Genomic DNA, 12648 nt, shown 5'->3' with positions numbered 1-12648 from the left:
TCATTTGCTAGAGAAACTGGTGGGACCTGGAAGCCTGACCCTCCAGATAAGAGACTAGGATAGAAGTGTGGATGCAGGATGCTTGGCAGAGCAGAACTGAGCCAAGAAAGGAAGAGGGTCTTTCTGGTGGACTTCAATTGTTGACAATTCTTTTATTTCTGTTGGTTTCTAGGAAGTGTTGAGATGGGTGTGAAGATTGATGGGAAAGTCTGTTGTTGGTGATGCTTTCCCCATTAGTTGTCTTTCACCCCCTGACATACCACCTGAACACCAGTGGATTGAAAGTCTCTGAATTCTGTGTCATAACTCGGCATGGTCTCAGCTAAGCAGTTCTTATGCTGCCGTGCCTGAGATTACTCTTGAGCTGTTCTCTTCTAACAGCTGGAGCTGTGTATTCTAAGTTGAACTTATACCCGAGTATTTCCTTTTGGCCTGACTTCTCTCTGTGGTTCCTGTCATTAAAAGGCTTGTCTTGGCTTCCTTACAATATAGTTGCGGGTTCCGAGTAGGTGAGAGCAGAGCTGCCAGGTCTTTGGGGCCCTATGTTTGGATGTTCCATGCATTAAGCTGCCAACTAAATCACATGTGCAGCTCAGAATGAAGGAGAGTGTGTAGATTCTACCTTGTGAAGAGCATGATGACCTGAGTGTGGATCCTCCAAATTCATGAAAAGTTGAACACAGTAGCTCATGGGTCTGTAAACCCAGTCTACACCTATAAGGAGATGGAGGAGGGGTTGACACAGAAAAGTCCCCAGAACTTCTGGGGGCCAGCTAGTGTGGCTTCTGCAGCAGCAAACAGGACAGACCTTATCTCAAAAATAGTGAAAGATGAAGACCAACACTTAAGGTTTCCCTCTGACTCTTTTACATGTATGTTGTGGCACACACATGCCTCCACTCATATTCACACATATCACATACACAACACACACACACACACACACACACACACACACACACTACCTCTTGATTAGAGAAATAGGCAAGTTGCAATGCACAGGGGTATGGCTCTCTGTGCAGAGAGAGATCTGTGGCCATCTTTCAAAATTACCTGTTACATGATTAAAACTGACCCGAAAACAAGGGACTCACAAGTAGTTGTGTTTCAGCATACACATTAACTAGTCCTTAATTTTTAACCAAGTTTGAAAAGATGAACAATGAATGTTTCCTTTTAAAGGAAGAATGGACCATCTTAATATTCCAATCAACATCTGCCACTAATGTGGGCACAAAAGCCAGTGGCTCTGTCACTACAGGAAGTTTTTAATGGTTTAATACATCTTATTCATTTCTTTAAGATTTATTTTTATGTGTGTGTATATGTGTGCATCTGTGTGAGTATATGCCATCTATGTGCAAGTACCAAAGGAGGCCAGAAGAAGGAGTCAAGTTCCCTGGAGCTGAAGTTTACAGGCAGTTGCACGCTATCAGATGTAGATCATGCTCTCTTCTGGGAGAGCAGCAAATGCTCTTAACTCCTGAAACATCTCTCTAGCCCCTGAATTTTCTGATTTTCTTTTAAATTCATATCTACAACTGTTTTAGTAACTTGGAAATAAGGTCAATAAAGCCCCAAGAAAGACTTTCTTATGCTTGCTCTTGCTAAATATGCAACCATAATAAATTCCCTTGGCCATCTGTTTAAATTAGAACTGTAAGTTAGCTTTCATAGGGGCTGTCATTTTTATTTGAGAAACTAAATGGAATAATGAAATCTTACAAATATTTCAAGTGGGAATGACTTAACCTCAGGAAGCATGGGCTACTTCATGAGAATCTTATTATTCCAGTAACAAAAAGGGAAAGAAATATAATAGGGACACAAACTGATGTTTTCTGTATACCTACCATGGCAGGACAGGTTGTATATTATAATCCTAAGTATTGGGGTTATTATCACTCTTTTGCAGACTATCCATCTGAATTTCCACAAGGCAAATGACTTACTAGGGATGGGTAGTTACAAGGCCAGGATTCCCTTTACATCTTCCCCTTTACCTAGCTTATTTCCAATGTTTATTCTGATTCACATATATTTTATATATGTATTAAAATTATGCATTTTATTTAGCTTACTTTAAAAACATAATTGTACCCCAAATACTTCTTAGCTCCCGCACTTCACAGTCATAATCTTAGTGGCAGCATGGTATTTTAACACATTTTTGGAATGTTGGACCAAAATTTGTTTCATCATTATCCTGATGTGAACATCTAGGTTGCTTAGATTAGGGCTTAGAACTCTGAATTAGATCAAATTTGGTTTAGTAAAATTGCTGAAGGTGTTTGTAATGATTTTGTGGATCGCATGTCTTTTTTCCCCCCTTTGTCACTTTCCTTGAGCGTGTTTTTATTAACATGATTAGACCTGTTTAGATCATTGGCAGCGATTAAATATGTTAAATTAGACACGTACTTCTGTATCTCATGTTTTCACTCACAAAAACCAAGCACCTTTTGCATACTTCAAGAATGGTTCCTTGCCAAGAACAAATAAACCTGTTTGTCCCTTTAAAGAGCACTTTTTGAATGATCATGATGGGCCAGCTTAGAAGTACCAGGACCTCGCTGTGAGGGACCTATAGGCACATCCCTACTCTGGCCAGTAGATGGCTCTGTTTCATTCACCCTCCTCTGCAGGTTCCTCCTGAATGGGAACGCTTGGGAAACCTAAGAGTGGGAGCCAGCCCTTTTGTCCCACCCTACCGTCCTATACCTGACCCTCTTCCCTTCAGTCACCTAGTTTCCTGATTCACTGCCTAGGAGAAGCTGGAACAAGTGATTTGGGTATAAATACATCCTTAGTTTCACAAAGTAGGAACTGGTGGTGACTGAAAGCATTCTCCCCTGAGCTGAAGCCGATGCCTCTTTTTCTTTAAATAGCACCATGCTTACAACTAGAGGCTGCATTCCTGAGTCATAACAATTAATTACATTCGGAGGTGAGAAGACGGGATTTAACGCTCTAATGCGATTTGAATTTAGGCTGTTATCTCATCCTGCTGCTATTTAAAACAAATCATTTTCCCCTATGGAAGTATCTGCAACCAAGGATGGTTTCAAAGCTCGTCTGAAGACATCCCTGGCAACTGGAGATTCCTATTTTAGCTGCCTGAGGGGTTTCATGTGTATGTTTGGAATTGCTAGATTTTATTAAATGAAGTGAATCTCTTTCAATTTGGCGACGTGATTAAGGAGAAGTAGGAGATCAGAAGGATGTATTTTATCAGGAATTTTCTAGGTGTTATAAGTATGCCAGGGAACTAGTTACTAGAAAAGGGAAAAAAATTCTCATCTGAAAATGCTGACCAACCGTATCAGCAAAGCTGGAAGGTACATTTACACACAGGGCTTTGGTACCTACCTACACAGGGTGAGCAGGTGTTTTGTTTTGTTTCGTTTTGTTTTAAGACAGGTTCATAGCAAGGATATGGAACTCTGGAAGTGATAGGAAGGTCCAAGTTAGCAGGAGAGCCATGTGGATGTCTGGTGAGATAAAGACCAGCTTGTGGCAACACTGTGGCTTTGCCATTGGCTCAGTGGGACACCTGAGGTCCTAGATTTACCTGGGATGTATATTATATAGTGACTTCAAGATCCAAAAGCCTGGAGCCTTGGGTATGAGGAGCTCTTCACATGGCCCTGTGCACCTTGGGAAATGGGGCATCTATCCAACTGAGGAGTAGACTCTGGAATACTTCATTCTGTGGAAAGTACTCTTCCCCATTCAGGATGAGGGACAAGACCAGTTCTTCCCTGTCCAGGAACTGATGTTGACTTCACAAGGGTAATTAGGTTGTGTGAGGTCTTATAATGCTTTCATACCAGCCCTGCTGACCTCTGGACCTTCCCTTGCAGTAGTTTGGGGCCATGTTCTCCCTTCTCCTCTATTTGTTCTGCTTTGGAAACTCTACTGCACACACCTTGTTCCCACATTGTTCCTCAGTGCTGCAGGCCCAGGTACCCATTCTAACTCTGTCAACCTCCCCAGAACCCCTATGCCAGATGGGTTTGCATCCCAAGGTGTATCAATGGCCAGGAACTCCCACCTCCATGCCATCTGAGTGCATTGTTCAAGCCCCTCTTTGGTCTTGTGACCTGGATAGGTGACCCAAACTTCACATGCCTCATTAGTTCCACTGATGCTCTGGGGGTAGTCACTCTCATCTTGCCCAGAGGATGGGGAGAGCAGGAACTGTACGGGTGCTTTGTGAAGTGTAGGGCTGGACTGGGGACCTCCAGACCTGGGAGGCCAGTATGGTGGCCGCATGGGTACTGAGAGGTCCTTTGGCACCTGGCAGATCTGGGGATGCTTGTTGGTGAGCTAGAATGTGACTTCTCTCTTAAGGCTCCCAGGTCCTTTATCCAGCAGAGTCCCACACCATACTAATGCCTCTTGTCTTCAAGTCTTTCTGCAGGCATTTCCAAAGGCCCCATTGAGGACACTCTCCTCTGCTTTTTTCCATACACCAACCCTCTTGCTTTTCTTCCCAACACTTCCAGTGGGTCTTTCCTCCATCACCACCATCTCCCTCACGTAATGTAAGCTCAGGAGAAGGGTATGCTCTCGTTTTCTGAGCACCACATCTCAAGAACTTAGAGAAGCAGGTGGAGCATAACAGGCGCTTAGTTAACAAGGGACAGAAGTGTATCCCAGCATCATGCCATGTGATTTCCCAAGTGATTTCGAGACTCCTAGTGAATGGAACCCGGTGGGGCATCACTCTCTTGCAACCAGGCCCCTTTTTCCCAGCCACTTTTGTGCCTTCTCCCAGATCCCAACGTGGGGTCTTGACCAGCTTCTTGTCTCTGCTTGTCCCTCTCCACTGTTTGCCGGCTGCCAGGGGTCTGCAGGGTGCAGACTCCACAGCCCAGGGCGCCGGTTCCCCGCTGCAGACGCCCGCCCGGGCATGCTCAGAGCGCGCAGGTCCGGGTGGTGGCGGGGGGAGGAGGGAGCGGCCACCGCGCTGGGCCCCGGGCGGAGCTGCGCAATCTCGTCTGAGCTGCGCACCGACTGGCGGCGGGAGCTGAGCCCACAAGTTGCAGGCAGCGGAGCGCCACCTCGTCCCGTTCGCAGCCCCTGCGCCCACCGGCTGCGGCCGGTGCCAGGACGCTCAGCCCTCAGACGCTGATCCCAGATGTGACAGCGGGATCGCCGCCCCTTCTCCTTCCCAGCAGGATCCACAGAGTCTCGTCTGCTTCTCCGCTGCCCAAACCCTAAGGCTGGAAGATGTGGCAGCCGGCTACTGAGCGCCTGCAGGTAAGGGGCACCCGAGAGGCTTGGGACCAGCCTGGAGGAGGAGGTGCTGGGCTGACATATCCACAGTGATGCTTTGGCCCATTTCCAGAGATTTAAAACCCTACCTCTCCCTGACCCCCCAATTCTGTAAGATGCATCTACGGGAACTGGATGCTGTGGGATCATCCAGAGCCCTGCACCCATCCAGGGTCAAGGGATGGTGAAACTAATCAAGGGGCTGCCTCCAGCCTTACAACTTTTGGCTTGGAGGTGTTGTTGCGCGTGGTGATAATAAATAGCGTTAGACTGTTAGACTTTCTGAACAGCATTTAAGATTGCATCTCACTGACACAATTTACTCGTCTGGGGTTAGGATATTTGAATCTCTCTCTCTCTCTCTCTCTCTCTCTCTCTCTCTCTCTCTCTCTCTCTCTCTCTCTCTCCTCTCTAGGAAAAGACAGAACAAATGATTTGTGAAAGCATGCATTTTGCCAATATAGTTTGGAAATGTCAAGCTTGGTTTGGCTTGGTCGTGGTATGAGACGTATTTTCTTTTCCCCTTATTGATTGGCACTCTCCTCCTTCATGTTCTCTGAATCCAATCTCCTACAGATATTTGAAAGGCAAAAGTTAATTTCTACCAGGAATGACGATGTCCCAGGTCATCCCACCAAAAGTTTTTCATTGCTGTCCCCTGAAATGTCACAGGGTCTTTGATTCAAGTTCTGAAGCTAGGGAGCTGGAAGAGGGGAGGTAACACAGGAAAGAAGGGAGTTTTCCCAGATCTGACTCATCCAGTGACACTTTGGTCCTTGGGATGGCCCTGGCTGGAAGGTTTGATGACTGCCATTTGCTCACAGATGCTCTCCAGGGGAACAGCAGCAGCTAGTCTCTAAATCCTACAGCTAGACTTTTGGCAGACTCAGGGCCACACTGTTGCGTAGTAAACTTTGAAGAAGTGTTTAAGCAGTAAAAGTACAGCATGGTTGGAGGTTGAGTATCGCCAGGAGACTTACTTTGGAGAGGCCAGGATACTAGCTGACTTGGGACGTTTCTCAAACAACATCTTAAGCTCCAAACACAGACCATCAGATGCTCAGCAAAACCAACTCCGCCTCCCAGCCCTTATATTATACCCAGCCTTAGCCTGCAGGGGGCATTGCATTTTGCAGAACTAGATTACCCTCACCCCACAAAAAACCCTTTCCAATGTTCCTCAGGACTGCAACTTGGAGGGAGCATGTTCTCACTTATAGAGCCCTAGATTCCAGGCCAATTCTTTCAGGTCTCAAACAGATTAAATCAAAACCTTTGGCTAACTTTGGAGATGAAGAGGTGGTGCCCAGTCTCCTGACCCCCTCTCTAGTTTATTAAGAGAACATCAGAGTGCCTTGGGGCAACTGGCACAAGGTAATTTAAATATATTTGTAAGTGGTATCAGATGTCAGTGGTGCATTCGAATTATTCCTCTGGTTCAAGGCCTGAATTCAATTCCAGAGAATCAGAATGAGTGAGTGGAGGTGGTGGTTGCCATCCAAATGCTGAGAATAGGTCTTGGAAATCCTTTCAGAGATGTGGTCACAGGCCCTCAAGGTGCTGTGTATTGCCTGGCACTCTGTGCCTCTGAACCATTTTTATTTATTGAAGTTATTCTTACTGGCCTATTTCATTCCTCTCAGCTCTGCAGCAAATGACCCTTAGCTTGCAAGTGGTCTGCCTTTAATCCCCCTGTGGATATTTCTCCTTGATTGACATGTTTCCTTGTACTTATGTGAAACATACACATGTATTTTGGTGTGAGCATTTTGTAGTTTGGGTATGCTATGAATCTGCTTTTATTTAAGGTGCCATGCTGAAAGAGCCTGGATTTTAGGTTTCTGGAAACTGTAGTAAACACTGTGCAACAGCTAGTCACTGTTGGAGGGGTTTATCTACAGCCAGTACCACTATGTGGCTCCAAATTTAAAAATCTTATCTCAGATCTAGAGATCTGTAAAAGTGAGCCAAATGGGGAGCATGTTCTTCATGCTCATGGCTTCTTCCCAAATTGCTCCTAGATTCTTCTTAAAGACATACAGTTTATAGGTTTTTGGTTTTTGCATCTTTGAGAGGGAGTTCTGGAGGCTGAGTTGGTGAGACAGCTGCTTGTAATAAGTTACTGATGCTGCTTGCCTGGGTCTCTCTGTCAAGTGGTTACCTCTATCATGTCTCTGCTGTCTCAGATGATTTTCAGCCTCCTTTAGTCCTCAAGATACAATCATACAGACATAATGGTTTCTGGTTCTGATGTTTCCATGCCCAGATACAAAAGGCATGGATATGGCAGTGGGGATGGTATTGGGTGGGGAAACTGCCCGCGAGCACGCTTTTCAGCAGATCTCAAGCCCTGCTCTCTGCTTTCAGATATCTTCAGTCTTACATACTCACTTATTTTTTTTCCCTCACTGATTTTCAATACAAACATTTTGAGAGGATCCAGAGCACAGGAAATACTTCAAGGAAGCATTCCATAAACTTCCCAATAGGACCAGGCCATCCATCAGTTGTATAAACACCTAGACACAGAAGAAGTCCAAGAGCAAAGAACAGCATCTTTTCTTAATTGATTTTTATCAGTTCCCATTGGAAAGCTCAGGGGATCTGGGAATGTGGCCCAACTTTCCTGAGCCCAGACATTCACCCTCTGACTGACCGTCTGTTCAGTGAATACAGTGAGGGATCAGGAGCTTGGAGAATCTTCCATCAGACTGAATTATTATTGTCATCATTATCTACTTGCTAACAACAACAACAACAACAAAAATGCTGCTTCTCTTTTCTGATTTGAAATTTAATTCTTTGACCCAAATTCAGTCCAGACGAATGGACCTGTTGCCCTGGGCAGGGCTGAGCTGGGTAATTTCTCATTCAGTCACAAGAACTGTGGCCACTTCATCTGCTCCCTTGAATGTTAAACTGCTGTGTTGCACTCAAGTTCTTTCCTGGGTGCTTCTGCCATTGAACATATAATAGGATCAAAAGGAACATGAAGACTTAAATCGTCATCCCAATTTTTTAAAAATGTAAATATGAACTTCTCCTTTTTCATGTTCTCCTATGCAAAGTTGACTTTTTTTTTCTTGTAGAGACTCACGAGAGTTACAGATTTTTAAAGAGGCTGTTTGAGGCAGGATCTTTTCAGACAAGTGGAGGGGGCTTTCAGTAGAAAAGGCTAAGTCTTTTTTTTTTTTTTCAAATAGAGATATTACTTCAGCTTTGATACTCCAAAATCTGTCTGGGTTTTCTGATAGATTTAATGATTGCTTCCAATGGTCTTTAGAAAGACCAAACCTAACCAGGTAAGGGTGTTAGTTATGTGTTATAAGTGACACATAAGCCCCCAGAGGAGAAGAAGGATCGTGATTGAAAGACTGTCAAAGAAGGCCAACACATCATGGAGTCTCCATCTTCACAATGCCTAGCAGATAAGTTCTAGCAAATTCTATGACTGTGTATAAAGCACCTTCTCATAAGATACTCCGTAAAGGTTCCAATTGAGTCATTTCTGGGAGATCACATCTTTTCCATTTTTATCCCTACATCTGTGTTTTGTTTTCTCAAGACTGTTTTCTCTTAGTCTCTTCACACTCTTTCAGCCTGTGTCTTGGACAAAATGAGGAAGTGTAGAAAGAAAACCATGGCCACTCAGAAAACCATCCTTGCCTGGCCTTACTTTTGGTTTCCTGTTAAACTTCTGGCTGATAAAGAGGTTGACCTTTTCTACTTGCCCTTCCCAGGGAGATCCATGCGTCCCTCTTTAGGTCCTCCTTGTTAGGCAACTTTTCTGGAGCTGTGGGTTGTAGTCTGGCTATCCCTTGCTTCACATGGAAGTGAATGAGATCTCCATGAATAAACTGGTGGTGGTGGGAGCAATGAAGGGTAGGGTATGGGGAATCAGAACATAAGGAAATGGGGTGGTCGAGCTGGGACAGGGATGGAGTGGGAGAGCAATGAAAGAGATGTCATGATAGAGGGAGACATCATGGGGATGGGGAGAAACCGGGTGCTAGGGAAGTTCCCAGGATGACCCCAGCTTAGACTACCAGCAATAGTGGAGAGGGTGCCCGAGCCGGCTTACCCCAGTAATCAGATTAGTGAATACCCTAACTGTCATCATAGAGCCTTTCTCTAGTAACTGATGGAAGCAGATGCAGAGATCCACAGCCAAACACCAGGCCGAGCTCCAGGAGTCCAGTTGAAGAGAGGGAAGAGGGATTCTATGAGCAAGGGGCATTGAGATCATGATGGGGAGACATACAAAGACAACCAAACCAAACTAGTGGGAACTTACGAAATTTAGACCAATACCTGTGGAGCCTCCATGGGACTGGACTAGGCCCTCTGCATAACTGAGACAGTTGTGTAGCTTGATCTGCTTAAGGGCCCCCCTGGCAGTAGGATCAGGATCCATCCCTGGTGCGTGAGCAGGCTTTTTGGAGCCTACTACCTATAGTGGGACACCTAGCACAGCCTTGAGGCAGGGGGAGGGACTTGGACCTGCCTCTACTGAAGGTACCAGGCTCTGCTGACTCCCTATGGGAGGCCTTGCCTTCTTGCAGGAGGGAATGGAAGGTGGGTTGGTGGGTGGGGGAGGCTGGAGGGGTGAGAGGAGGGAAGAGGGCAATCTGTGATTGGTATGTAAAATGAAGAAAAAAATTTGTTAATAATAATAATAAAAAAGGTTGATCTTTGCTGGTGCTGTGACAGTATAGGTGACAGAGTGACTTTAAAGGGGGATTTCTCTTGGTTCATGGTTTGAGGGAATACAGCCCACTGTATTGGAGAAGATGTGTTGGCACAGCTGACTCCATGGTAGGGGCACATGCTGCTAGGATTCTCCACCTTTCATATCTCAGAGAGACGGTAAGCAGAGAGAGGATGAGAGATGGGGTCCCCGCTCCCTACTCAGTGGCCTGCTTCTTCTAGCTAGGCCCCACTTCTCACAATGGATCCACTAGCTGGGGACCAAGCAGCCAAGCACATAAACCTATCGGGGGCGTTTCCCATCTAAACCATGACCAAAGTTTTCCATTAAAAGGTTTCTTGAGGGTTTCGGTGGCCGGGATGGTGGTGGTGGTGATATTGTGTCCCCCAATATATTGTGCATCCTAATAAACTTATCTGGGGACAGAGAACAGAACAGCCACTAGATAGACATAGAGGCCAGAAAATGGTGATACACACACCTTTAATCCTAGCATTCTGGAGGCAGAGATCCATCCAGATCTCTGTGAGTTCAAAGCCACACTGGAAACAGCAACTAGGCATGGTGACACATACGGTTAGTCCCAGGAAATGATGGCAGGAAGCAGAAAAGTATGTAAGGCATGAGGACCAGGAGCTGGAATTTTTTTAAAGCTTTTAGGCTTTTAGGCAGTTCAGCTGAGATTTGTTCAGATGAGGACTCAGAGGCTTTCAGTCTGAGGAAACAGGATCACCTGAGAACTTGGCAAGATGAGATTGGATGTGGTTTGTTCTGTTTCTCTGATCTTTCCCCGTTCACCCTAATACCTGGCTCTGGGTTTGTTTTTATTAATAAGGTCTTTTAAGATTCATGTTATAGAGAAGAGTATATTGTTCCCCAGAATTGCCTTTTGCTTGTCCTGGTGCATCATGTCTGGTGTATCTTTTCCTGATGCTGAGTGGATTGTTCCAGATTGATGTCTCGGTTGTTATGGCAGTTTTGCTTGTCCCCTGAGAAGCGACAGTGACGAACCAGCTATCACAGCAGCTGGAGACCATTAGACCTGGCTCATCAGGCGGACTGAGACCTTGGGCAGTTGGATACCTTGCCAGGCAGAACCAAACTGACAGCAGGAACAACAGACCAGGGTGAGGAGGTGATAGCAGCCAACTTGTCCAGCACCTATTCTCTCTGGGTGGCACTACATTGAGTTTTATACCAACTATCCAGATCATTTATATCCCATGGCTGGTTTTATTCCCGTTTTGAAGATGAAGAGATGAGAGGCCAGAGAGCTGAAATGATTTGGCCAGGGTCAAGTAGCAAGAAATGGACCGAGCTAGAGTTTGACCTGGGAGGTTTGATGCAAGCCTCACCTCCTACCCAATTCACTAATTTGTGGGAGTGCGAGACAAGGAAGGGTGTGATGGACATGTTGGTGCTGATGCTGCAAATACATAAGATGAGAACGATGATTGCCTTTTGCTCAGAGAGCTCTCTACCCCCTTCTCTGGTACGAGGGATTGAATTTAGGGCCTCACACACACACTTTAGGTAAATGTTCTACTGCTAAGCTGCATCCTCGGCCCTTATTCATTCATTTGTTTGTTTGTTTGTTTGTTCAGTGTGAGACTTATGTATCCGAGGCTGTAGCCTTGAACTCCTGGTCTTCCTGCTGTACTTTTTTTTTTTTTTTTTTGCTTTTTGAGACAAGGTTTCTCTGTGTAGCTTTAGAGCCTGTCCTGGATCTCGCTCTGTAGACCAGGCTGGCCTCAAACTCACAAAGATCCAACTGACTCTGCCTCCTGAGTGCTGGGATTAAAGGCGTGCGCCGCCGCCGCCGCCGCCGCCGCCGCCGCCGCCGCCGCCGCCGCCGCCACCACCACCACCACCACCACCACCACCCAGCATTTCCTGCTGTACTTTGTCAGCTCTGGGATTGCAGGCTTATGCCACTACATCCATTTTATGTGGTGCTGGGGGTCAAGCCTGGGGGGCTTAATGCATGCTACGCAAATACTTAACCAACTGGGCTACATCCCCAGACACTACTTATATTTTTTATTTTGGGCCATGGTCTTATCCAGTAGTCTAGGCTAACTCTGAACTCACTCTGTAGCCCAGGCTAGCCTGAGGTTTGTGAGCCTCCTGCTTCTGCCTTCTGAGTACCTGTGGTGTCAGTCTGTACTTCCATCCCAGGCTGGCTTTCGCATTTCGTATTGCGGCAATGTGGTTGGCTATGTTAGCCCAGGGCTCCTTAAGGTTTGATGATTTAGGTCTTTGAGAGAAGTAAGCTACTCGGTCACATGATGGTTGGAATTCCCCAGTGTTCTTTGAGATGCTTTCCCAATGGAGCTCATGGTATTTATCCAGATAGTCTGCCTGAGTTCAGGTAAGACATGGAGGAAAAGAGGCTGGAAAGATCCAGAACTTGTGCTTCAAAAAACAAACCTTCTCCTCAGAGACCCTGCCCTCCCACCAAGTTCACCCCAAAGTTTGCACTTTTTGCATCTCTTATAGCAAAGCACAAAGCTCTATGCCTTCTCCTCCGTGAAGAGAACTTAGTGCGGCTGGTCGTTAATCAGACATGAGTTCCCCTCTCTTAGACATTCGCTGTTTTATATCATTGACTTCCTTCAAGCCAGTCAGCAAAATCCCCACTAAATGATTTGCGAAACACT

The 12648-nt window shown here is 45.8% G+C and overlaps 1 protein-coding gene across 1 annotated transcript in view; it reads left to right on the top strand.

Moving 5' to 3' along the window:
• Positions 1-5019: 5019 nt before the first annotated feature.
• Positions 5020-12648, top strand: part of Pid1 (phosphotyrosine interaction domain containing 1) — a 237567-nt gene continuing 229938 nt past the window's right edge. The window contains exon 1 of the mRNA XM_059278109.1: positions 5020-5265. Coding sequence (XP_059134092.1) covers positions 5236-5265 — 30 coding nt within the window. The 5' untranslated portion in view covers positions 5020-5235. The remainder of the gene's footprint in view (positions 5266-12648) is intronic.

This window comes from Peromyscus eremicus, chromosome 13, assembly GCF_949786415.1.
Source record: "Peromyscus eremicus chromosome 13, PerEre_H2_v1, whole genome shotgun sequence".
Classification (NCBI taxonomy): Eukaryota; Metazoa; Chordata; class Mammalia; order Rodentia; family Cricetidae; genus Peromyscus; species Peromyscus eremicus.
Note: the sequence above shows the minus strand (reverse complement) of the source record. Positions and strands in the feature narration are given on the sequence as shown.